The 25,868-nt window shown below is 45.9% G+C and overlaps 1 protein-coding gene across 6 annotated transcripts; it reads right to left on the reverse strand.

The window, feature by feature from the left end:
* Positions 1–4,467: 4,467 nt before the first annotated feature.
* Positions 4,468–25,023, reverse strand: LOC105476538 (GINS complex subunit 4). 6 transcript variants are annotated; one of them, XM_071068341.1, is made up of 9 exons: positions 24,695–25,021; positions 23,851–23,965; positions 17,184–17,270; positions 16,327–16,440; positions 13,844–13,941; positions 13,615–13,703; positions 11,682–11,772; positions 5,890–8,619; positions 4,468–4,787 (listed from the first exon to the last, which is right to left on the reverse strand). In XM_071068341.1, exons 2-8 carry the CDS (start codon positions 23,944–23,946, stop codon positions 8,592–8,594), a joined length of 603 nt encoding a protein of 200 aa, XP_070924442.1. In that variant the 5' UTR covers positions 23,947–23,965; positions 24,695–25,021; the 3' UTR covers positions 4,468–4,787; positions 5,890–8,591. The 6 variants fall into 6 exon arrangements, with proteins under 6 accessions (XP_070924442.1, XP_070924440.1, XP_070924439.1 ...); XM_071068339.1 differs by having other exon boundaries at positions 5,890–11,590; positions 24,761–25,019; XM_071068338.1 differs by having other exon boundaries at positions 5,890–11,590; positions 24,753–25,019.
* Positions 25,024–25,868: the final 845 nt, after the last annotated feature.

Below are 25,868 nucleotides of genomic sequence, written 5' to 3' on the forward strand. Positions count from 1 at the left end.
CATATTTTTTCTCCATATGTGCCTAGACACTGTATTTGAAAAAATACTAATATAAGTCATTTGAGGACAGGCATCGTGGCTCACATCTGTAATCTCAGCACTTTGGCAGGCTAAGACGGGTGGATCACCTGAGGTCAGGAGTTCGAGAGCAGCCTGGCTAACACAGGTGAAACCTCGTCTCTACTAAAAATACAAAAATTAGTGGAGGTTGATGTGAGCCAATATCACGCCACTGCTCCAGCCTGGGCTACGAAGTGAGATGCTATCTGTCCTCAGAGATTATTTTAGTTTACTTCTTGAAGGCACCAGCAATCTGGATAGCTCTAATTCAGTTTATAATTTTGAGATTTTCAGGGCCATCTACATGATTCAAAGCTGGACTAACATCTGTGTGTGTGAGGGGTGGTTGACTTCTAATTCACTTTTACTCCTAGTTTGTATTATACAATGTAATACTATGTATTATTTATACACTTATACAATGTAATACTATGTATTACAATACATAGTAATTCTGCAGGGTGGTTGACCAGAACTCCCAGCCTTCATAGGCACTAAACTCTAGCATTGCCCCTCTAGTCCCACTGGGTTGGAGGTGCTTCATGATTTTTCTTCCACAGACCCCTTTGGTAGTCTGATGAAGCTATGACTCCTTCTCAGAACTATGTACCTATACATATACATTTTATATATGTATGTTATATACTTTTTATATGTACATATGTATGTGGGTGTCAGAGTGTGTGTGTATGTGTTTATTTGGAGACAGGGTCTCATTCTGTCACCCAGGCATGATCACGGCTCACTGCAGCCTTGACCTCCTGGCCTCAAGTGATCCTCCCAACTTAGCCTCCTGAGTAGCTGGGATTACAGGTGCATGCCATCACGCCCAGCTAACTTTTGCATTTTTTGTAGAGATGGGGTCTATGTTGCCCAGGCTACTCTCAAACTCCTGGGCTCAAGTGATCCTCCCACTTTGACCTCCCAAAGTGAAAACAGTATTTTTAAATGCATAAATAAAATATGTAATGTCAAAGGAAACCTATTATGTTGAAATACAGTGATCAAAACATTAAAAAACAAATTTGCAGTAACAGTAGTACATGTGCTTCATGTACATGCAGCAGGTGTAATGATGGCTGAAATTTTAAAATAGGAACGTAAATGACATTTTGATATCTGTAACAACTGTAAATGTGGTAGGAAAATATCTGATTTCTGTTGGTGACAAAGTCACAAGTACTGATAATATTACTGTGGCTTATCAGTACTTGTGACTTTGTTACCAACTGATAATATTAGTGTGGCTTGGCTAGGCGCAGTGGCTCACGCCTGTAACTCTATCACTTTGGGAGGCTGAGACAGGCAGATCACTGAGGTCAGGAGTTCGAGACCAGCCTGGCCAATGGTTGCAGTGAGCTGAGATTGCGCCACTGCACTCCAGCCTGGGTGACAGAGCGAGACTCCGTCTCAAAAAAAAAGAAAAAAAAATATATATATATATATAAAAATATATATATACACACACAATTCCATATATAATTACATATACATATAATTATATATATGTAATCACATATATAATATATATAAAACTGTGGCTTGTTGCCTAGATTCATAATAGAAGGGAAGTCTAAGCTTCATTTAGAAGTTAGTGCAAAAAAAGAAAATGTAATTTTTTTCTTAGCCAAGTTCATGAATCTTCTCAATTGCAAGGTCCATGAAACCCAGATTTAAAATCACTGCTTGAGGCTGTTGGAAGCACTGCTGTCTCTCAGCTACCACTTGGCCTGGGCAAATGCTGTATTCACCTCTCTTGACTGTGGTCTTCTAGATCTTGGTGCAACAATTCCTCACTAGCTTGTTAGTTCCTTGATGGCTTTAGAAAAATGCTTTTTATGTTTCACCCAGTGTTTGTCTTCACTGAGAATGATCCATATGGCCTAGTCTACCACTACAGCAGTAGAAAAGGCCCTGTACACTGCCAGATTACCTCTGCCTGCATGTACTACAAGGCCTTCTTTCCTCCTGGCTTGGATTTGCCCACACAGCCCTGGCTTCTAACCCTCCAGTGTGACCTCCATTTTCCACAGTGACCAGAGGGATTTCTCTGTGAATTGGATTTCTAAAAATGTAAAACTGGTCTGGGCCTGGTGGCTTACACTTGTAATCCCAGCACTTTGGGAGGCCAAGGCAGGCGGATCACTTGAGGTTAGGAATTCCAGACCAGCCTGGCCAACATAGAGAAACCCCATCTCTACTAAAAATACAAAAATTAGCTGGGTGTGGTGGCACATGCCTGTAGTTCCACCTACTCCGGAGGCTGAGACATGAGAACTGCTCAAACCAAGGAGGTGGAGGCTGCAGTGAGCCAAGATTGTGCCATTGCACTCCAGCCTGGGTGACAGAGCAAGACTGCCTCAAAAATAAACAAACAAACAAATAAAAATAAATAAACATGCAAAAAAAAAAAAAAAAGTAAAATGGATCCTATCGGGTGGGCACAATGGCTCATGCCTGTAATCCCAGCACTTTGGGAGGCTGAGGCAGGCAAATCACCTGCGGTCAGGAGTTCGAGACCAGCCTGACCAAAATGGTGAAACCCCATCTCTACTGAAAATACAAAACTTAGCCAGGCGTGGTGGCACATGCCTGTAATCCCAGCTACATGGGAGGCTGAGGCAGGAGAATCACTTGAATCTGGGAGGCGGAGGTTGCAGTGAGCCGAGATTATGCCACTGCACTCCAGCCTGGGGAACAAGAGTGAAACTCTGTCCCCCCGGCCAAAAAAAAAAAGAACTGATTATATCAAAGAGGCTTCCAAATGTTTTCATGCAAAATTCATATATTTTTAGCATGACAAATCAGACTCCTGAAGACTTTTGTCTGAAAACCTGGAATTACTCTTGGAGTAAGACTCCTCCAAGACAGGAAACTGCCTCTCCTACCACCCCTGACTCTTGTCTGATGCACCTGCCATGCCCAACTCCTGGGAGTTTCCAGAGTGCTGGATCCACCCTGTGGCTTCTGTGCCTTTGCACATGACCTTTCTGCCTCCAGTAGCCATCCTCTCTTCCTGCCTCAGCTTGGCTCAGCCCTCCAGTGTTTCAAGTCTTGGCTTGGGTGCCCACCTCTTCCAGGAAGATTTCAGGACTCTTCCAGCCTTTTGAGTTATTCCTGTGTTTTTTCATAATGCCCCGTGTTCATTCCTTTTTTTTTTTTTTTGAGGCGTGGTCTAGCTCTGTTGCCCAGGCTGGAGTGCAATGGTGCCATCTTGGCTCACTGCAATGTTCTCCTCTTGGACTCAAACCATTCTCCCACCCCAGCCTCCTGAGTAGCTGGGACTACAGGCACATGCCACCACACCTAGCTTTTGTATTTTGGGTAGAGATGAGGTTTTGCTGTGTTGCCTAGGCTGGTCTAGAACTCCTGTGCTCAAATGATCTTTCTACCTTGGCTCCCCAAAGTGCTGGGATTACAGAAATGTGCCACTGTGCCCCGCCCATTCCTACCTTTATTCAAGCACAGTATGCTGTGATTTGGTTTTTGTTGGTCTCCCTCACTAGATTGTAAGCTGCTTTAAGACAGAGGCTTTCTTCTCTTAATGTGCAGCACATACCAGTGTCTGACCCCATCTTTTTTTTTTTTTTTTTTTTTTTTGAGATGCAGTCTCACTCTGTCATCCGGGCTGGAGTGCAGTGGCATGATCTCAGCTCACCTGCAACCTCCACCTCCTGGGTTCAAGCAATTCTCCTGCCTCAGCTTCCCAAGTAGCTGGAATTACAGACACCCGTCACCATGCCCGGCTAATTTTTTTTTGTATTTTTAGTAGAGATGGGGTTTCACCATGTTGGCCAGGTTGGTCTCGAACTCCTGACCTCAAGTATCTGCCTGCCTCGGCCTCTCAAAATGCAGGGATTACAGGCGTGAGGCACCGCACCCAGCCAGCCTACTTGTTTGTTGACTAAAGTGAATGGAGTTATACCTGGCACCTTACTGGGTCACTTACCTGACCTGGCCACTCTTTTTAAACAAGTGCTAGAGTGAGAGGACACTATACCTCCTGCCTTCATTACCACTTTTGCTTATGAATTTTCCTACTTAGGAATAAATACACTGTCAAATGGTTTATTAATCATCATTCCCATATATGTTTTAAAAAGTGGGAACTTCAGGCTACTAATATATGTCCAAGTTACTAATATGTACTTATATAACTTTTACGTAATTCTTCCCCAAATTTGGGGTAGCTTTTAAAATTAAGGCAAAATATTAGATTGAAACTGTAGGTATTGTAAGGAGATCAGAAACTATTTAAGGAAAGACACAAGGAAGCTGGGAGGGAGGCAGGAGGCACACAAAGTGGCTCTGAGTTCCTGGTAGGGAGGCCGGGAAGGGGAACACATAGGACTCATTTGTCTGATAAAATGAACCATAAAGTTTGAAGATACAAACTTTTACTTGCACTAAATTCTGAGAAAAATTTATTACAGGGATTCTTATATAGAAACAATGGATATGTAATTGATAATACCTTCAGTTGTAATTTTCAGAAAACATGGAAATGTTATTCACATGGCTGTCTCTTTGCTAAAAGCAAAGAACTAATACATTTATCCAGAAATACTGACTTATGGGATCCAGTTTGATGCAGAAGTAAAAGTTGGACGGCTGGGCGTGGTGGCTCACCCTTTAATCCTCGCACTTTGGGAGGCTGAGGTGGGTGGATTGCCTGAGCTCAGGAGTTCGAGACCAGTGTGGGCATCATGGTGAGACTCCATCCATCTCTACAAGAAATACAAAAATTAGCTGGGCATCGTGGTATGTGCCTGTAGTCCCAGTTACTCCAGAGGCTGAGTCAGGAGAATTGCTTGAACTCTGGGAGGTAGATGTTGCCGTGAGCCAAGATCACGCCACTGCACCCTAGCCTGGGCGACAGAGCGAGACTCTGTCTCCAAAAAAAAAAAAAAAGTTGGAGAACCAAGAGAAATGGACTAACGAAACAGCCCTTAGGCTCTCTCTTGTGTTAGTTGTTAAACTGTTAAGAGTGTGGGCAGCAGCCTACTCATGACCTCACTAAAGAGGACCCAAAGGGTACATGTTACGTTGTTGACTGGAGATCAGAAAGCTTCAGATTCCAGAAGATGGCAAAGTTGATGATCTTCTACACAAACAAGGGAGGACTGCTACAGTCTCACCCGGATTGAGGGCCAAATCACTCATCTGGAGGTTGAGGGCAGCCACATCTGCAAACAGAACTGGGAGTGGACGGCACACGCTTTAACACGTGAAGCTGGGTGTGGGAGAGGCCATTTCTCACTATTACTTTCATTACCTATTCTGGAAGTGAGATTTCAGGCCGACCAGAAAGCTGTGTGTGCCCAAATCACTCCAGTGTTTCTCATATGAAAACTTGTACACCTTAATTCCCCAAAGAATTTGGTGGGATTTAAACAAAGATAAAATAGTAAAACTGTAGGTATTAAAAAAGAGATTATAAAATATTTAGGGAAAGAGAAAGGATAATTTGAACAGGAAGCTGGGGTACTGTGGTGAGCTGGCGCTTATCTCACAGGGTCGTTATGAGGATTAACCGAGATAATTTGTGGAAAGCAATTTGCCTATTGTCCAGGACACAGATAAATATTAATCTCCTTTACTGTTTCCTTTTCTGTGGGCAATAGGTAACCACTGAAGCTTTTTTTTTTCAGATGGAGTTTCACTCTTTTAGGCCAGGCTGGAGTGCAATGGCAAGATCTTGGCTCACTGCAACCTCCAGCTCTGGGTTCAAGTGATTCTCCTGCCTCAGCCTCCCAAGTAGCTGGGATTACAGTCACCTGCCACCATGCCCAGCTGATTTTTGTAGTTTTAGTAGAGATGGGGTTTTACCATGTTGGCCAGGTTGGTCTTGAACTTCTGACCTCAGGTGATCCGCCCACCTCTGCCTCCCAAGGTGCTGGGATTACAGTCATGAGCCACTGTGCCTGGCCCACTGAAGCTTTTTAAGAGGCAATGAAATGGTCAGAATTCTGTTTAAGGAAAATTATAGGTTCAGTGATAACAGAAGGAGCAATCTGAAGTTTAAAGACATTTACATTTGAGTTGGCAACAACTTTGGGTCCCAAGTTGTTTTAAGCCACTTAAGAGGCTTAAAACACTCATATGCAAATCTCTGAACCCAAGAAAATAAATTCCTCTTAACCCTAGGCCTGGCCGTTAGGAAAATCTTTTTCTGAACCAAAGAATCTCATACTTTTAGGTTTACACTTTAAGACATTTTCTCAGGATTAATTGTAAATTCCTTAGAGGCAAAAATAGTCATTTACTTTTATTCTTATTTCCATAGAAACTAATAGAACTGGACAAGAAGCAAGACTTAGGTTTAATTGTGTGCGGGCTTTATTTCAAGTGGTTTTCCTTGTCTTAACAAGCTAGGCAGAATTTGTCAGCATTGTGTTATGTAGAATAGGACCTGGTTAAAACAGAAAACTATGTTGAGAAAAATGCCACCTCCTCTAAAGCAATGTGAATGGTAGTGGTTATTCCCTCAAATGAGTCTTTTTGGAATATGAGAACTCATTCCAGTGAAGCTATCGTTGCCGAAAACATTTTTGGATCTTCTTTTCTTTTGTGGAAAGAAAGATTACGGTAAGATGAAAAGGATGTACTCAGGTGCCCTGGCCTCACTGGGGTTTGATCACATCTCCTCTACTTAGAAGTGATGTGGCCTTCAGCAAAGGAGTCTGGTATCTCGACTCTAAAAGGGGGATCTCAGATGCCATGGCTCATGCCTGTAATCCCAGCACTTTGGGAAGCCAAGGCAGGTGGATCACTTCAGGCCAGGAATTTGAGACCAGCCTGGCTAACATGGTAAAACCCTGTCTCCACTAAAAATATAAAAATTAGCCAGGTGTGGTGGCACATGCCTGTAGTCCCAGCTATTCAGGAAGCTGAGGCAGGAGAATCACTTGAACCTGGGCTTGAACCCGGGAGGCGGAGGTTGCAGTGAGCCGAGATCATGCCATTGCACTCCAGCTTGGGTGACAGAGTGAGACTCCGTCTCAAAAAAAAAAAAAAAAAAAAAAAAAAACAACTCATATATATATACATATATTTGAGACACAGTCTTGCTCTGTCACTTAGACTGGATTGCAGTGGTGCAATCATAGCTCACTGCAGCCTCAACCTCTTGGGCTCAAGCAATCCTCCTATCTCAGCGTCTCGAATAGCTGGGACTACAGATGCACATCAGCAAGCCAGGTTAATTGTTTTATTCTTTGTAGAGACAGTCTCTCACTATGTTGCCCAGGCTGGTCTGGAACTCCTGGGCTCAAGTGATCCTCCCACCTTGGCCTCCCAAAATTGCTGGGATTACAGGTGTAAGCCACCAAGCCTGGGCCAGTACATCTCTTTGTACACCAGTAGTTGTTTCTTAGCCGTGGAATGAATACGATTTTTCGGAAATAGCCAAGCTATTTGAAACCAAATCTGTTAAATAAGTACAGAATAGTGATTTTGCTTTTTTAAAAAACAAAGGTTTTTTGGACAATATAACGAGAGGGCTTTCATAGCTAGTTGATTAGATACATGAGAAAAATCAGTTCTTACAGAATTCTAAATGGGATATTTGGTTTCCCAAGAGAAATTACTTAAAGGACACTATATGAAGAATTGACATATGATGTGTTTGCTTAAAAATGCACTCTGCGGCTGGGTGTGGTGGCTCATACCTGTAATCCAACCACTTGGGGAGGCCGAGGCATGCAGATCACTTGAGGTCAGGAGTTCAAAACCAGGCTGGCCAACATGGTGAAACCCCATCTCTACTAAAAATGCAAAAATTAGCTGGGTGTCGTGGCGTGCACCTGTAATCCCAGCTACTTGGGAGGCTGAGGCAGGAGAATCGCTTGAACTCAGGAGGCAGAGGTTGCAGTGAGCTGAGATTGTACCACTGCACTCCAGCCAGGGCGACATCTCAAAAAAAAAACCAAAAAAAAAAAAAACACCAAAGCACTCTGCAAGCTTACTGGCTAACTCTTGTACATTGCAGCTGGGAAAGTTTGATGCCTCTGAGGGCGATGCCAAAGCCAGGCGGGCTGCTGCGGCATGAGCATGGAGTAAACGCATCAAACTTCATCACAGATGACGGATGATGACTGCGGTGGGAAAACCCACACAGGGACCTGCAAGCACGTCTCAGGAAGAGCTGTCTTACTAGGGGCAAACTTATGGTAAAGGATGATGCCATCATTTGATAAAATGTTCTGTCATGCTTTTGGCGGCGAGTTTTTAACAAGAAAGCAAAACACTCACCATGAACCAAATGTTAACATCAATGTCAACCAAGTCATATCATTTCCTGTTCCACTTGGTTTTGAAATTCAACTTCTCCTTTATTTAAAAATGACATATCAAAACCAGTCTTCTTGAAGAGGTAACTTAGGAAATGGAGCAATTTACTGTGGCTTTAGAGGATGTAAAGGGCTTCATGCAGTCGGACACGTACAGGGCAGCAGCTGGAGGCACGAAGACATAGGGCCATCATTCAATGTGGTCCCTGGGCCAGCAGCAACTGCACAACGTGGAGCTCCTTAGAAAGGCAGGATCCTGGACCTCACCCTGTTTCAGAACCCACATCTTTTTTTTTTTTCTTAATTTGCAAAAATTTATACATATACAAATGTGCAATGTCAATAATATGACCAATTAGGTTTGTTCTTGAAACATTTTCAATTGAACAGGAATTAAGTGCTTTTGAAAAGTGACAAAATGATCATACAGTGAAGATGTCTCTTTATATAACAGGTATAAATCAGGTACTAACTCTTGATTTTACTCTGAACTAACCATGACATACTAAACGAACTTGGGCTTCCGGCAGAACCTACATCTTAAGGCGAGCTCCAGGGGATGGGTAAGCACATTAAGGCTTAGGAAGCACTGTTCTAGGTAACAGCTCAGGTCTCTGGGCTTAGCACTACAGGGAGAATGTGACTAGGAAATGGAGACTTGGGTTCTGATCTCAGGCTTACCACTAAATACTTGCTGTTTCCCATTAGCCCTGCCTGCTTCTCAGGACTGTGGAAGACCAAATGGGATCCTTATTAACAAGGTTCTATAAGATCTGGGCCCAGCCTGTCTCAGACCTTATCCTGTACTACTTTCTATTTTGAGTTGGGCTTTGTAGCCAGGCTGACCTCAAGCAGAGCTTGTTTCTGCCTCAGGGCCTTTGCACAGGCTGTCTTCTCTGCCTGGAACACCCTCCCTTTTGACCTCTACACTGCAGTTGCCTCCTGTTAATCAGATCTCAGCCTAAATGTTGTCTCTCCAGTGAGACCCTCCCAGACCACCCAGTCCAGTGTCCCCGGTAACTCTAACTCTTTAACTCTCTGCAAGGCACTTCTCACTCCATCCAAGCAGGGACTGAATGTCTTACTCCTGGTTCAAGGCACTGGTGCCTTGAACTATGCCTGGCACACTGTGTGCTCAACGCACATTTGTTTAATGAGTAGCTTAAGGCGGTAAAGACACTGGAAAAAACAAGGGACTGCACGAGTATCAAATACCTTTGTCAAGAAATAAAACCTCCCCAAGCCGTGTGCGGTGACTCAATTCCAGCACTTTGGGAGGCTGAGGTGGGTGGATCACCTGGGGTCAGGAGCTCGAGACCAGCCTGGCCAACATGGGAAACCCCATCTCAACTAAAAATACAAAAAATTAGCCGGGTGTGGTGATGTGCATTAGCTACTCAGGAGGCTGGGGCAAGAGAATCTCTTGAACCTGGGAGGTGGAGGTTGCAGTGAGCCGAGATCATGTCACTGCCACTCCAGCCTGGGCAACAAGAGGGAAACTGTCTCAAAAAACAAAAAAGAAAAAAAAAAAAAACAAACACCTCCCTTGCCTTCCCCTACTGATTTCTCTTGGAAATGACAGCAATGTTACCCTGATTACTCTCGCAGCCCATATCCTGCAAATGGAAATCTGCCAACTTCATCCAGGAAGAAAAGATGGAATGCAGGTTGTTTTTTTATCACATTTCAAGGAACGATCATTCATTCACTGCCTATACATCCTTCCTTCCAGCATCACTGTGAAACTCTGCATGCATATTAGGTTAATTTCATCCATTCCTCTTGAAAAAGTGAAGGACTTAAACCAGAAAAGCGGCCACAGAGGTCACAATACAGGATGGTTAACGTCACTCTGTTAACAGTGCCTTGGCCAAGGACAGCCAGATGGCCCGGAGGCTGGCCTGGCAAAGCCGCTGGAGAGTTGGGGAGGGCTGCGGGTTAACAGCAGGGAGCACATACTTCATTAGACTACAAGCCGGGAGCCGTCCAGAGGTGCCTTCTGCCACAGAATGGAAATTTAATAATGGTTTATTGGTTTAGTTGTGATTTTCAGTTAAGCATGACAGAAATTGGTTTTAAGTCCAATATTAGAGGTTCTAAAATGTTAGTTCACACAGTCTAATGATGTATGATGGGAGAAGGCCACAGCTGTTTTCTTTAATCTATTTACAATCTTCCCAGCAGAAAGGCTAAATGAACTCTCATACCATTATCAGGTCAGGGCTAAATGCAGCCCCGATCACAGGCAGTGATGCCTTCTTATGAACTACCTCTGCCTGACTTTCCTTAGCTCAGAAAATACTACAAAGGGAAAAGGCATGCTGAGAGCCTCTGCTGCTCCGCCAAGCATACAGAATAAACAGAGCAATGGCCCCATCTACTGACACAGGCTAAAGCGGCACACAGGACGTGCGGCAACACAAGCAATCCTGCCTCAAGCTCCTCTTCACGCCTGTGACCCACAGCACTGATGAGGAATGTCTGATGCCTAGTGAACTACTTTATTATTGTCCTCAGGCACAAGGTAATACGAGGGGTTTCTAGTATTTTCTCTAGGGTTCCAGGTCTTCATTCCTGTGTATGCCATTTTTTTTTTTTTTTTGAGACGGAGTCTTGCTCTGTCGCCCAGGCTAGAATGCAATGGCACGATCTTGGCTCACTGCAAGCTCTGCCTCCCGGGTTCATGCCATTCTCTTGCCTCAGCCTCCCGAGTAGCTGGGACTACAGGGCCTGCCACCATGCCTGGCTAATTTTTTGTATTTTTAGTAGAGATGGGATTTCACCGTGTTAGCCAGGATGGTCTTGATCCCCTGACCTCATGAGTTTATACCTAGTTTGTTTTTTTTTCGAGACAGTCTCGCTCTGTCACCCAGGCTAGAGTGCAATGGCACGATCTCGGCTCACTGCAACCTCCTGCTCCCAGGTTTAAGCGATCTTCCTGCCCCAGCCTCTCGAGAAGCTGGGATTACAGGTGCACACCACCACACCCGGCTAATTTTTTTGTATTTTTAGTACAGATGGGGTTTCATCATGTTGGTCAGGTTGGTCTCGAACTCCTGACCTCATGATCCGCCTGCCTCGGCCTCCCACAGTGCTGGGATTACAGGCGTGAGCCACCATGCCTGGCTGTTTATGCCTAGTTTTAAATTAGCTGGACAGCTCCAGATGCAACCAGAGGTGCAATGGTTTTGTATCGGATCAAGTGCTGTGAGCCCTTTTCCAGGTCAATCACGTAGTCCCTGAAAAAGAGGGAAACATATTCACCTGTAGAGCTCGGCTGGCCCTCCACTGGGAGGAATGTGCCCACTGTGAAAGACGCACGCCACTCACCTCTGCTCATCTGTGTCTGGTTCTACCAGTATGTTTTCTTGTCGTTCTCTCACTCTCAGAAACACGTAAGAATCTAGATCTGGTTTGGGAACTGCCAGGAAAATAATAATGTGATCAGGAAATGCTCGGCCAACAAAGTCAACAAAGGAAAAGTTGCTGGGAGGTATGGCACACTCAGGGTTTAGATAGGAGTCCAGCCCTTTCCTATTCTTCTAAGATGCAGACAGAGTGGCTGACCAGGGAGGGAACTGGACACGGATTGGGCCTTTTGTTTTCCTCAGGCAGCCTCAGCAAAATGACCAATTCAGGGTTTCACAAGTCTGATATGGGTCTGACTTGCAGCTGGTGTTATGGGCTACACTGTGTCCCTGCAAAATTCATATGTTGAAGCCCTAACCCCCAATACTTCAGCATGGGATTGTATTCGGAAACAGGGCTTTTAAAGAGGCAATTAAGTGAAAGTGTGGGCCCTAATCCAATCTGACTGGTGTCTTATAAGTAGAGACTAGGCCAGGCAGTGGCTCATGCCTGTGATCCCAGCATTTTGAGAGGCTGAGGCTGGAGGATCAATTGAGGCCAGGAGTTTGAGACCAACCTAGAAAACAATAGCAATACTGTCTCCACAAAAAAATTTTAAAAATAATAGCCAAGCATGGTGGCACATGCCTATAGTTCCAGCTACTTGGGAGGCTGAGGTGGATCACTTGAGCCCAGCAGTTCAAGGCTGCAGTGAGCTATGACAGCGTCAAAGTACTCCAGCCAGGGCAACAAAGCAAGACCTTGTCTCAAAAAATAAAAAAACAAAAAAAAAAGGGCGGCGGGAGGGAGGGGACTAGGACACAGAGACTGGGATTAGTGATCTTACGGAAGTAGCCTGAGAGTCTGCTTGCCCCTTGCCCTTTGCCCCTTCCCTTCTCTGTGGCGACATATGGAAGGCGTCATCGATGAGGAACAGGCCCACGGCAGATACTGAACCTGTCGGGGCCTGGATCCTGGACTTCCCGGCCTCCAGAACTGTGAGTAGCCCAAAGGGACTAAGACCTTGTTCCACCACCACAGGGGTGGCCGTGTGGCCCCCAGCCCCAGCACAGGCTGGGCAGAGATGAATTTCCAGGGCTTGGGTGCACTGGAGCTCGTGGCCTTGGAACACTAAGCGCAGCTTGTAGACAAGGCGGGCTCCAGACCCCTGGAGGGCGTTTGATTTGGTGTGGCAATTTTGCCCGAGGCAGTCTTGCTTGGATCTGGCGCACCGTGAAACACTGAGGAACATGGGCTTTATCCTGTAAGCCAGGGGCCCCTGGTGGGTTGATCCACGGTTAAGGGCTCTACCTATACCTCCCTTTCCTTGCTCAGCAGCCCTCAGGAGCCGGTGCAGAGGCCCGTGGAGGGGCTCCGGCCAAGCTGCCCTTCCCCGGCTTCCCTCCCTCGTCTTTCCATACCCTCCAACCTGCTCCCTCTTCCAAGGCCACAGGGACTCAGTGGAGGTCTCCCTAGCCTCCTGTTTCAGCCCTCCCCTCCAGCTAGGCGGGCCCTGCGCATTCTGGGACCTGTGAGGAAGAGACCGCCAGCCCCTCAGAGCAGGGGCAATGTTGGCTGGGCTCTGCAGCACTGGTACTCAGGGCTGCCAGCACCTCGCAGAGGCTCAGCAGATGGCTAGCTACTGAAGGCGAACGCAGCTCCATGCCCGAGTCTACAAGCACCAGTGCAGTCACGGGGCTCAGCTCACCCCAGGGAACACGGAAGCAATGCTCAAATGACTACCATTGGATCTGCTTTCTGTTATTTTTTTGGATTTTAGCCAGAACCCTTCCTCTCCTTTCTGTTTATCTACATACTTATTTTCCCATATTTGGGTAAAAACAGTGAAGAGAGGATCCTACCCTGGGACACCTGAGGATGGGTGGGCCACCTGCAGGGAGAATGTCCTGTTTACCTGCCCGAAAGAGGTCCACCTTCTGTAAGTTAGGGGGCATGTGCTTCAAGGCGACATTTTTCAGATAGGTCTCTGTGTTCACCATGAACCTGAAAGACATGGATTCAAACTGCTGTGGTGTGCACAGCTGATGGACGTCCAAGGTTAGCAGGCAGCAGCGCACAGCCCTTGAGGACAGGCCTCATGCTGAACCAGCCAGGTGCCCCATGCCGACAGCTCACTCACTCACTCTCTGGCAAAGGCCAACTCTTCCGGGGAGAGGCTGGAAGGCTCCCCCTCGGGCCGGGTTTTCTCCTTCTCAAGGACATGAGGGAAAAACTTCTCTATCTGTGAGGATAAAGCAAAATCTTCATGAAAACGTTGGTAAAAGTCAAAGACAAGGATGTGGTTAACGTAAAGAGGGTTTACACAACTCTCCCGAGGAAGGACGTGTGGTCTGGAGGTGGGACAGTGTGGGTAGAGAGGCACACCATAAGACACGGGACAACATCTCTGACACACCCTTGCAGGCAAGCTGTGGATGTGGGGCTGGGGGACAGCTTGGATTGGGAGACTCCTAAGTGGCTGAACAAAGAATGCTGACTCAATGGGTAGATGTCAAACTGTAAGGAAGTCTTTGGTGAGAGATCCTTAACACAGTCTAATTAATATTCACATAAGGTTTTTTATTTTTTAGAGATGGAATCTCATTGTGTTGCCTAGGCTGGAGTGCAGTGGTGCGATCTTGGCTCACTGCAACCTCCACCTCTCGGGTTCAAGTGATTCTCCTGCCTCAGCCTCCTGAGTAGCTGGGATTACAGGCACCCACCACCACACCCAGCTGATTTTTGCATTTTTAGAGATGGGGTTTCACCATGTTGTCCAGGCTGGTCTTGAACTCCCAACCTCAGGTGATCCACCTGCCTTGGCCTCCCAAAGTGCTGGGATTACAGGCATGAGCCACTGCCCCCTGGCTGGTCATCACCAGCTGTTGGTCATCAAAAACCTTATGTGGGCCGGGCACAGTAGCTCATGCCTGTAATCCCAGCACTTTGGGAGGCTGAGGTGGGGGTGGATCACCTGAGCTCAGGAGTTTGAGATCAGCCTGGCCAACATGGTGAAACCCTGTCTCTTCTAAAAATCAGGCGGGCATGGTGGCAGGGGCATGTAATCCCAGCTACTTGGAAGGCTGAGGCAACAGAATCACTTGAACCCAGGAGCGGAAGGTTGCAGTGAGCTGAGATCGCACCACTGCACTCCAGCCTGAGCAACAGAGCGAGACTCCGTCAAAAAACAAAACAAAACAAAACACACACAACTCAGCAAATAAAAAAACAAGGGGGCTGATGACATAAAGTATTAAGAGACAGCTAATACATTAGGTGACAAGATCAGGATCCAGAGACAAGGGAAATGGCCCAGTTTAATAAGATAAAGTTTAAGAGGAATAAGTATCAAGCCCTACACTTAAGGAGCCAAAACCTAAGCTGTGCAAGTAGAGGACAATGACTGGATGGGATAATTATCATATTAAAAGGGGTTAGCGTCCATGTGAGTGAAGAATGAGCTCAGGCAGCGTACCTGTCAATATGCTAATGTGATAAATATGCTAATGTGATGTGGTTGGCATTACTACCAGCTTAATAATCAGAATAAGAGAAATGATCAGGCTGTTTTTCACAAACTTGGTCAAACTACAACTGGGATACTGTGTTTAGTTTTAGATAGTGTAACTTAAGAAGGATAAAGACAAACAAGAACCCTTTTAGAGACCAGGAGAGTAAATGGTTTGAATGTCTAAAATGTGTGCCTGAGAGAAGACTTCGAGGAGACTGTGGGCAGTCTTCAGATAGCTGAAGCATTCTCGTGTAGAAGAGATAATTTATTTTATTTGTAATAACTAAAGAGACACATAGAACCAAATGAAATGTCAAGGAAGTAGGAATTTCTCAGGGTTATAAAATAGGAATTTTTGCAATCTCTTTTCCTTTCTTTTTTTTTTTTTGAGGCGGAGTCTCGCTCTGTCACCCAGGCTGGAGTGCAGTGGCACGATCTCAGCTTACTGCAACCTCCACCTGCTGGGTTCAAGCAATTCTCCTGTCTCAGCCTCCTGAGTAGCTGGGACTACAGGTGCCCGCCACTGCGCCCGGCTAATTTTTTTATTTTTAGTAGAGATGGGGTTTCACCTTGTTGGTCAGGCTGGTCTCAAACTCTCCTGACCTCAGGTGATCCACCCTCCTCAGCCTCTCAGTGCTGGGATTACAGGTGTGAGCCACCATACCTAGCCTGCAATTTCATTTTTGTAAGTTAGATAGCCACAAAGCTGTAGGCAAATGTAAGTCATCCTGGTTCATTTGACATTGACGCTGGCCATCTGACAGGCAAAATAATTTTGGAAACAAGTTCTCCTCTAGTCAGCATTCCCTATTCACCAACGCCAACGACTCTCCCTTCAGCACCGCCATGCTGTAATGCAAGGGGGCACCATTCACTCAGCAGGTGAACAGACTAAAAATGTGTGCGGTGTTCCCGCAGTGGGCAACACATGCCTCTCTGTGCTTCTGCGGAGCAATCTCTTGCTCTCCTTACACTTTAGCTACACTGATATTGGGCTCTCAGCAGTGTCTTCAGGTCCTGCACCCTCCTGGGCCCCAGTCCAAGTTCTCCCCAGGACATTCAGTCTGCTTTACAGACTGCGCTGTCTCAATGCCTCCAGGTATCTCCACGTCAAACCTTCATGAGGCGACACCGCAAGTAGCTGCTGAGGACGTAGCGGATCCTCTCCATCTCCATTTGGTGGATGCTGACCTTCAGGTCCTCCCTTTTGGCTCTCCTGAGATTTTCTTCCTATTAAATGAGAAACTAAGGTTTATAAAAAACATGATGTTCAACCATCATCATTGGCAACGTTGAGGACCCAGACTATGTTTCAGTCCAAGGAAAACAAAAATATCATGTGAGTTTTCATTTTATTTTATCATTGTATAAAGTGCAAACAATAGTCATTTACTTTTAGAAAATGACCATTTGAATAGAATATGTTCAGCCAGAGGGTTCCAGAAGAACTCCAGTCCGATTGTAAGGGAGATAATACAGCACACAGAAGAAACTTCCATCGGGCCTAAAAAGCAGTATTAAAACACCAGCCGAGAAACTGTGAAATATCCACATTTCACAGCTTCTCTGAAGTTGACAACGATTTAGACTTAGATAATCTAGGCCAGGGACCACAAACTCAAATGTCTGCAGGGGCCAGGTTAGGAGGCTACAAGAGAAGGGTGGGTAGTCAGGGACTGTGGGGAGCAGGGAGTACATGGATGGGCAGCTCTCATAGGACTGCTCTGGTCAACTGTTCTCATGCAGAAATGCAGGATTTTAGACTTTTCATGGGAAGCCAATATCCAGATATTTACAAGAACTCTCAAGCTTGATAAACATAGATAACTAATTCAATGTTTTTTTTTAAAGAACTGGACTGTGGGTTGGAGCCAAACAAAACAGATTTGCTATCAGACTGCAAGCTCTCAGTGTGCTCATCAAATGCTTTTACCTTTCTGCTCCTTTATCAGACCAAGACAAGCGACTCTTACCATGTGCTCCAGCTGTTCCATGACACATTCTACAATCTCAGGCTTGCTCTCCAACAGCTCAGGGGCAAACTTTTCATTCATCCAGGCCTAAAAGACAAATGCCAGAAAAACCAAGCATCATCCACCACAGAGCTAAACAACCTTGTGAGTCAGCCCAAGTCCCACAAAAACCAGGGACAGTGCAGGCGAGAAAACCGTCTGCCCACCAACTGGAAACACTGAAGCTGTTCTGAAGACAAACTACGTTTAGCAATTGCTTTCTCATGTCCTGTTTTAGTTGGGAGGATATGTTCATAACCTTCTATTCAACTGACACTCACACAAACCCTTGCTTACTTCAGTTAGTATGACGCCTGGTGCTGAAAGTGACACCACCTGGTGTTCAAACCGTTTGCCAGGCAGCCCAGGCACACTGTTACTCCACCAGCTCCTTCCTCCCAGGGAGCACCACCCCATGTCTAGAGAGAAAGCAACAACCCACCAATCCACACAGCTCTTCATTCCTGAAGCTCAGAGCACTTCACAAATGTTTTTAATTCATCATCATCATATCGCAGAGAAAATGGATATAGTTATCCTCATCTGATTGAAAAAATACAGATTGAGTAATTTACTAATGGCCCCAAAGTATACAGGATCATAATAGAAACAGGCGCTCATCTATTATGGAGTTTCGGAGCCAGAGGTTAAAGCTCTAATTTATGACTCAGGCCCAGCTGTTTGGTTCATTTTAGAGACTTCTAAGGCTTAGAGAACTGAAATATCCCTAAGTGACTGACGAAAGCTACACTTATCTTTCAATTACAGGAAATGTAGTTTTAGCATAGCTCAGAATTATATGCTGACCAGGCTCAACTTATTTTTTTCTGATGTCCTTGAGTGTCTGCTTCTCTCCATGATCACCATCAAGACACATTACCAAATGCTGGGCATGGCCACTGTCATAAGTGTTTGTGCAGAGCCTGAGCATCTGCAACAGTTCTGCAGACTGAAACAAACAAACAAAACCTTGCATAATGCATGGGAAAACATCGTATTTTCTGACGGGCTTATTAGGAGCAGTATTTCTTTTTGACTGATTTTTATTAAATACTGAATAATTTTTATTTATTTATTTTTGAGGGACAGTCTCACTCTATTGCCCAGGCTGGGGAGCAGAGGCATGATCCCAGCTCACTGCAACCTCTGCCTCTCGGGTTCAAGCGATTCTCCTGCCTCAGCCTTCCAAGTAGCTGGAATTACAGGCATGTGCCACCATGCCCAGCTAATTTTTGTGTTTTTATTAGAGACAGGGTTTCACCGTGTTGGCCAGGCTGGTCTTGAACTCCTGACCTCAAGTGACCCACCTGCCTTGGCCTCTCAAAGTGCTGGGGTTACAGGTGTGAGCCACTGAGCCCAGCCAAATATTGAATAATTTTTAAAACTAGAAGAACAAGCTGGGCGTGGTGGCTCATGCCTGTAATCCTAGCGCTTTGGGAGGCCGAGGTGGGCGGATCATGAGGTCAGGAGATCAAAACATCCTGGCTAACCTGGTGAAACCCCGTTTCTACTGAAAATACAAAAAATTAGCCGGGCTTGGCACGCCTGTAATCCCAACTATTTGGGAGGCTGAGGCAGGAGAATTGCTTGAATCTGGGAGGCAGAGGTTGCAGTGAGCAGAGATCGCACCACTGCCCTCCAGCCAGGGCAACAGAGCAAGACTCCGTCTCAAAAACAAACAAACAAACAAACAAACAAACAAACAAACTACGAGAACAGTGACAAGTCCCTGTGTGTCCCTACCTCCTCAGAGGTAATCACTAGCTTGAATTTCGTGTTGAATTTCCTTTATGGTTTCACTACATTTGTTCATATCTCTATAGAATACCTCTCAACTGTTCATGACAGGATATTCAAAGAAAGTGATAGTGCTTGTCTGGTACACTGGGGTACCATTGGGGACCACTTCATTTATATTATGAAATTATGATGATAAAGTATAAAACATTAGGTGGAAGTTTATATTAGTATAAAACTTTCATATAAATCTTTCCAAAATTTTTACTGAGAAACTTGTATCAAAATCCAATCTTTTTTTTTTTTTTTTTTTTAAATCAGGTTTTACACTTGAAATGGCTACATCTGGTTTCTGGTCACACAGTGGCACGATAATGGCTCACTGCATCCTTGACCTCCCAGGCTTAAGTGATCCTCCTGCCTCAGCATCCAGAGTAGCTGGGACTACAGGCACATACCACAAAGCCTGGCTACTTTTTAAATTTTTTTAATAAAGATGGGGTTTTACCATGTTGCCTATGGTGGTCTTCGAACTCCTGGCCTCAAGACATCCCGTTGTATCAGCCTCCAGAAGTGCTGGGATTACAGGCTTGAACCACCGTGCCTAGCCCCTGATCAAAATTCTAAATACCAATCAGTTCATTATTGCTACAGGCTTAAGTGTGTCCCCCCTCAAAAATCTACCTAACTTCCAGGACCTCAGACTGTGACTATATTTGGAGATGGGGGCCTTTAAACAAGTGATTAAGTTGCCATAATCCAGTAAGACTGGTGTCCTGATAAGAGGTAATTTTAACACAGACACACACGAGAGGGAAGACCACGCAAGGACACAGGGAGAATGTGGTCACCTACAAGCCTAAGGCAGAGGCCTGGCAAGAAGCCAACTATGCTGGCACTTTGACCTGAGCCTCTAGAATTAAGAAAATAAATTTCTATTTAAGCTACCCAGTCTTTGGGACTTTGCTCTGCGGCCATAGCAAACTAAAACAATCATTAAAATGAGCAAATCTGCACTACAGGTAATAACTTTTAAATCACTTTTTACAGGTATTAAAGGGTATCCTATATATGCTCCCAAAGCTGTTCTCATCAGTGGTCCTGTCAGGCTGTCCCTTTGGCTGTATCACACAGCATAAGAGACAGGATCTGGCTGTGGCAGCCATGCAGGTGGTGGGTCACTTCCTTGGCTGCACTCAGGGCACTGCACTGGAACATCAGGCGTGAGATGTTACTCTAGCTCAACCACCGGCAAGCCACAGCGGTGCTGTCAGACCCCCCGCCGCCCATCCTCTAGCTGCCTTTCAAGGACCCCAATGATGCTCACTTGAAAAAGCAACCAGCCTGGGGCTCTGGCTGTCCTGGAAGGTGCAGGGGTCCACACTGAGACATCTGTGGCACAGCAGTGTGCCACATCACCCAAGGGTGGTGGCTCTGCCTTGAACAGTAATTTTGCAAGTTTGAACTTTACATAAAGTTTCTTTGGCAGCTCATATTTTATGGTTGTTATTGTTCTACATTATGTTCCTGTTATTCATGCTGTTTCAGGAGTTATTTTACTCATTTTCACTGTTATTTCCACTGTACATGGTATATTTTCTCAATGCTATTTATTTATGGTTATCTAGGTTATTTTCATTTTTAACTATTGCAAGCAATGTGTGAAAATATAGTAGATGTCTCCTAGAGTATATGCGGAAGTTTTCACTAGGTATGTACCTGGGGGTGGAATTACTGGACCACAGGTATGTGCACCTTCATCTTTACTAGACAATAACAAATTATTTTCCAAAGTGATTACACCTATTTACATCCCATGGCAGTATATAAGTGTGCAAATTGCTCTACTTTTTTTTTTTTTTTTTTGAGACGGAGTCTTGCTCTGTTGCCCAGGCTGCAGTGCAGTGGTGTGATCTCGGCTCACTGCAATCTCCACCTCCTGGGTTCAAGAGATTCTCCTGCCTCAACCTCCTGAGTAGCTGGGATTACAGGCGTGACAACACGCCCGGCTAATTTTTGTATTTTTAGTAGAGATGGGGTTTCGCCATGTTGGCCAGGATAGTCTTGAACTCCTGACTTCAGGTGATCTGCTCGCCTCGGCCTCCCAAGGTGCTGGGATTACAGGTGTGAGCCACCGAACCTGGCCTGCCCTATATTCTTAATTTTTTTCTTTTTGGGATAAGATCTTGCTATGATCCTCAGGTTGGTCTCAAACTCCTGGGCTCAAACGAACCTCCCACTTTGGCCTCCTGAGTTGCTAGAACTACAGGCATGAGCCACTGCGCTCAGCTGCTCTACTTTCTTGCCATACTTTACAATGCTCACGTTTTTCAGTTCTTCCAATCTGATAGATATGAAATGATATCTCATGATTTTAATTTTCATTTTCCTGATCACTAAAAAGGTTGAACATCTTTTTCATATGCTTATTGGCCATCTTGTTTTCTTCTTCTTCCAGGTATCAGTCTGTATTAGGCAGTCTGAAAGAGCTGTTTATGTACTGTGGATAATCATCTTGGGTCAGCTACATATTAACATTTTGCAAGTATCTTCTCCCAGCATGGTGACCTGTCTTTTCACTCTAATCCAGAAGTACAAACAGGCAGGGCACAGTGATTCACACTTGTAATCCCAGCACTTTGGGAGGCGAAGGCAGGCAGATCACAAGGTCAGGAGTTTGAGACCAGCCTGGCCAACATAGCGAAACCCAATATAGTGAAACCCCATCTCTACTAAAAATACAAAAATTAGCCGGGCATGGTGGCGCAAGCCTATCATCCCATCTACTCAGGAGGCTGAGGCAGGAGAATCACTTGAACCTGGGAGGCAGAGGTTGCACTGAACCAAGATCATGCCACTGCACTCCAGGAATGTATCCCTTTTTTCCTTTATGCTTTGTGCCTTTTGATTTTTGTTTAATGAACCCTTTCCTAATGAACAAGGAACTCTTATGCTGTTCCACAAACTAGGTCTGTGGGTGGATTTCAGGGGATCTGTGATGCCCTGGAAGTCATATGCAAAATTCTGCATGGGTGCATGTGTGCGTTATTCCGGGATGAAAGACCAGAGTTTTTACCAGTTTCTCAAAAAGGTCTGTGATATAAAAACAGATTAAGAATCAGTGCTAAATACTATTCACAATAGCAAAGACTTGGAATCAACCCAAATGTCCATCAGTGACAGATTGGATTAAGAAAATGTGGCACATATACACCATGGAATACTATGCAGCCATAAAAAAGGATGAGTTTGAGTCCTTTGTAGGGACTTGGATGCAGCTGGAATCCATCATTCTTAGCAAACTATCACAAGAACAGAAAACCAAACACCGCATGTTCTCACTCATAGGTGGGAACTGAACAATGAGCTCAGTCGGACTCAGGAAGGGGAACATCACACACCGGGGCCTATCATGGGGAGGGGGGAGGGGGGAGGGATTGCATTGGGAGTTATACCTGATGTAAGTGACGAGTTGATGGGTGCAGCACAGCAACATGGCACAAGTATACATATGTAACAAACCTGCACGTTATGCACATGTACCCTACAACTTAAAGTATAATAATAATAAATAAATTAAAAAAAAAAAAAAGAATCAGTGCTAAATAGTAAGGATCATCATATAAGGTATAATTCAAAAATTATTTTAGTTCGGTTTTGGCATTCATGGTATCATGTATGGCAGGGAAGAATGAAGAATACTAAAGTCGCAAACATGAGAGAGCTCTGGAAAGGGGCAGTTAGAGCAAGAGGGTAAGGATAATTACTATGAACAGCTCACGTCTAGTGAGCGCTTACCACGTGTCAGACGGCATGCTGAGTACACAATTATAATTCCACATTTAATCAACCCAAAACTCTAGGAAGGAGACACTATTATCATCTCAATTTTATTTTATTATTTTTTTGAGATGGAGTTTCACTCTTGTTGCCCAGGCTGCAGTGCAGTGGTGGGATCTTTGCTCACTGCAACCTCTGCCTCCCGGGTTCAGGTGATTCTCCGTCCTCAGCCTCCTGAGTAGCTCGGATTACAGGCATGCGCCACCACGCCCGGCTAATTTTTGTTTTTTAGCAGAGATGGGGTTTTATCATGTTGGTTATGCTGGTCTCGAACTCCTGGACCTCAGGTGATCCATTCACCTCAGCCTCCCAAAGTGCTGGGATTACAGGCTTGAGTCATTGTGCCCGGCCCTACTATCTCCATTTTATAGTCAAGCAATGGCTTGAGACAAACTCCCCAACTTGCTTAACATCACGTAACAGAGTCGTGTCAGAGACAGATTTAAATCCACATAGTCTGAACTGTTACCAGAGCGTCATGAGATATAAGTGTAAAGAACACAGTTACTGGCACATGGGAAATATGCAATAAGTCAGAGCTATTATAACTAAAAGGAAAAATATTTCAGAAAGGATTTTAGATAAGCCGTGGACATATGGAGAGCAGATGACTCAAGAAAAAAACATGTGAGAAAAAGGAAGAATATGACCAGTTATCCCTTACGGGCATTTCAGCATTTTCTTGCTAAACAGGCATTCTCCAGGGAAACAGCAGATGTTCAAGGGACTAAGGTAAAGAAGTTAGCAGTCCCACCACACCTCTACAGTCCCTGAAAATATCACGTGGATCTTGCTCTGTGAACTGTTCACTGAATGTGCCCAAAGCTGTCACTTACTGACCCCACTTGGGAATGCTGTGTTTCATATGATGAGGTCTCTAACAGAGGATGTCCTTCCTGCTTCCCGTTTCCATGTAGATGGTAAGATCCAGTCCCTGTTCTCCTGAAATAAGCCCTGAATTCCATTTCCTCATTTTGTGATCCCTGATATTCACAGATGAACTAAATAAAAAGGCTGACTGGAGCAAAGGGATTCGGTCTGGGATGCTTACCTGCTCCAACCTTTCAATGAGCTCTGCAGGAGTTAGGACCACTTCCTCACTACCCCCATCAGAGTCCTGTCCCAGGAAATCCAGTTCTTCGGTCATCTTCTCTGAAACCAGGAACCTAATGAGAAGGAAAGAACCAATACTCTGCAATGCATTTTCTATTTATTTGCAAGAATAGACATCTATCTGGAGAAGGGAAAGGTTTATTGCGGTTTCCTGCGGTTGTAGAGGCCCATTAGCAAGTGGTGAGAGAACGCAGGGACTCTAGTTTTCCAGTATCTGTCTCTTCCTCCAAGGCTCAGGTCAGGTATCCGTTTCTCAAACAATCCTCCCCTTTATTACTGCCCACCAGGAACTGACCACCTATCACATCATACAATCACTATTCATTTCTTTGACTTCCCAGCAGAGGTCCTGTTCCTCAGGGACGGGGTTCGTTTCAGTTCACATATGAATCGCGCCTCTGCTCAATGCCTGGCACTAAGCACTGGGGACGCAACGACTTGGGGAGCCCCTGCGCTCAGCACAGTGCTTGACTCCTAGCAGGCACTTAACATTGTTGGGAGCTGGCCGGGCTCACGCCTGTAATCCCAACACTTTGGGAAGCCGAGGCAGGAAGATACCTTGAGCCCAGGAGTTCGAGACCAGCCTGGGCAACATAGGGAGAGTCTGTCTCTATAAAAATAAAAATTGTTAGGAGGATTAATCAATGCTAATTTCCCAGAGCCACAAGGCCCGGCGACATTAGACCAGTCGGCGACTCCAAAGGCCTAAGGAAGTGGATGGCGGGGACGAGCAAAGTCCCCGGGGTCGCAGGGAAACTGCCAACATTCCCCTCCCCTTCTACCTCTCAGTGCCACCCACACAGGCCTTCCTTCGCCACAGAGGTCCCACTCGACGCTCACTCGGGGACCTGGGAGACAGCGAGGCACTCCACAGCAGCAACCGGTAAGGACGGGGAGTTCGTGGGGACGCAGTCGGGGAACCTGAAAGCAGGAAGACAGCGGAACAAACTGCTCAAGGCCTTCCCCAGATGAACCCGAGCCTCCAACTTCTCAGCTCCCGCGCTACTCTCGGAAACTTTCCGCCTAGGCAGGACGTCATCGCGCACGGGCGAGATTGACCAGTCAAGGCGCGGGGGGGAAGAGCGGGGCGGTCTTCTTGGGCCCGCCCACCCGAGGGGTGGGGACTGTCTTCGCGGCTGCTCGCAGTCCCAGCAACCCGTGGACACTAAGCGGCTGGAGGCTGGTCCGGGTGGGCCCCGCCCACCTGGGTCGGCGGTTCGGGTCTGCGGTCTGGGTTGCACTACTCACGAGCGTCGGGAGGGGGCGCCCCGTACCGTGGCCAAGGAGAGCGGAGGTGTCCGCCCCGGGGGGTCCCACCCAGAAGTGTGCTGTTGAGAGCTGGCCGCAGCAGCCTCTTGGGTCGTCTCCACCCACAGCTCCCGTGGCTCTTTGGGTTCCTCCGTCTTTGCGGGGTTTCAGCTGTGGTCACTATGGTCGGTGCCTTCAGAATCTCCAGTACATTCTTTTTTATCTTTCTTGAGACAGGGTCTTGCTCTGGTGCCCAGGCTGGAGTGCAGTGGCACCATCACAGCTCACTGCAACCTCTGCCTCCCGGGCTCAAGCGATCCTTCCACCTCAGCCTCTGGAGTAGCTGGGACCACAGGCCAGCGCCACCACGCCCAGTAACTTTTTAATTTTTTTTTTTTAAATGTAACTATGAGGCCGGGCGCGGTGGCTCATGCCTGTAATCCCAGCACTTCGGGAGGCCGAGGCGGGTGGATCACGAGGTCAGGAGATCAAGACCATCCGCGCTAACTCGGTGAAACCCCGTCTCTACTAAAAATCCAAAAATAAAAAAAATTAGCCAGTAATCCCAGCTGCTCGGGAGAGTGAGGCAGGAGAATCACTTGAACCCGGGAGGCGGAGCTTGCAGTGAGCCGAGATCGCGCCATTGCACTCCAGCCTGGGCGACAGAGCGAGACTCCGTCTCAAAATAAAATAAAAATAAAAATAAAA

Source organism: Macaca nemestrina, chromosome 8, assembly GCF_043159975.1.
Source record: "Macaca nemestrina isolate mMacNem1 chromosome 8, mMacNem.hap1, whole genome shotgun sequence".
Classification (NCBI taxonomy): Eukaryota; Metazoa; Chordata; class Mammalia; order Primates; family Cercopithecidae; genus Macaca; species Macaca nemestrina.

Excerpts from the sequence above, each read along its gene's own strand:
- LOC105476538 (XM_071068339.1), bottom strand. The coding sequence starts at position 23,946 with ATGACCGAAGAACTGGATTTCCTGGGACAGGACTCTGATGGGGGTAGT. Across the intron at positions 17,271-23,850 it reads TCATTGAAAGGTTGGAGCAG|GCCTGGATGAATGAAAAGTT; the intron begins GTAAGCATCCCA and ends TTTGTCTTTTAG. Across the intron at positions 13,942-16,326 it reads TGCGGTGTCGCCTCATGAAG|ATAGAGAAGTTTTTCCCTCA; the intron begins GTTTGACGTGGA and ends TTATCCTCACAG.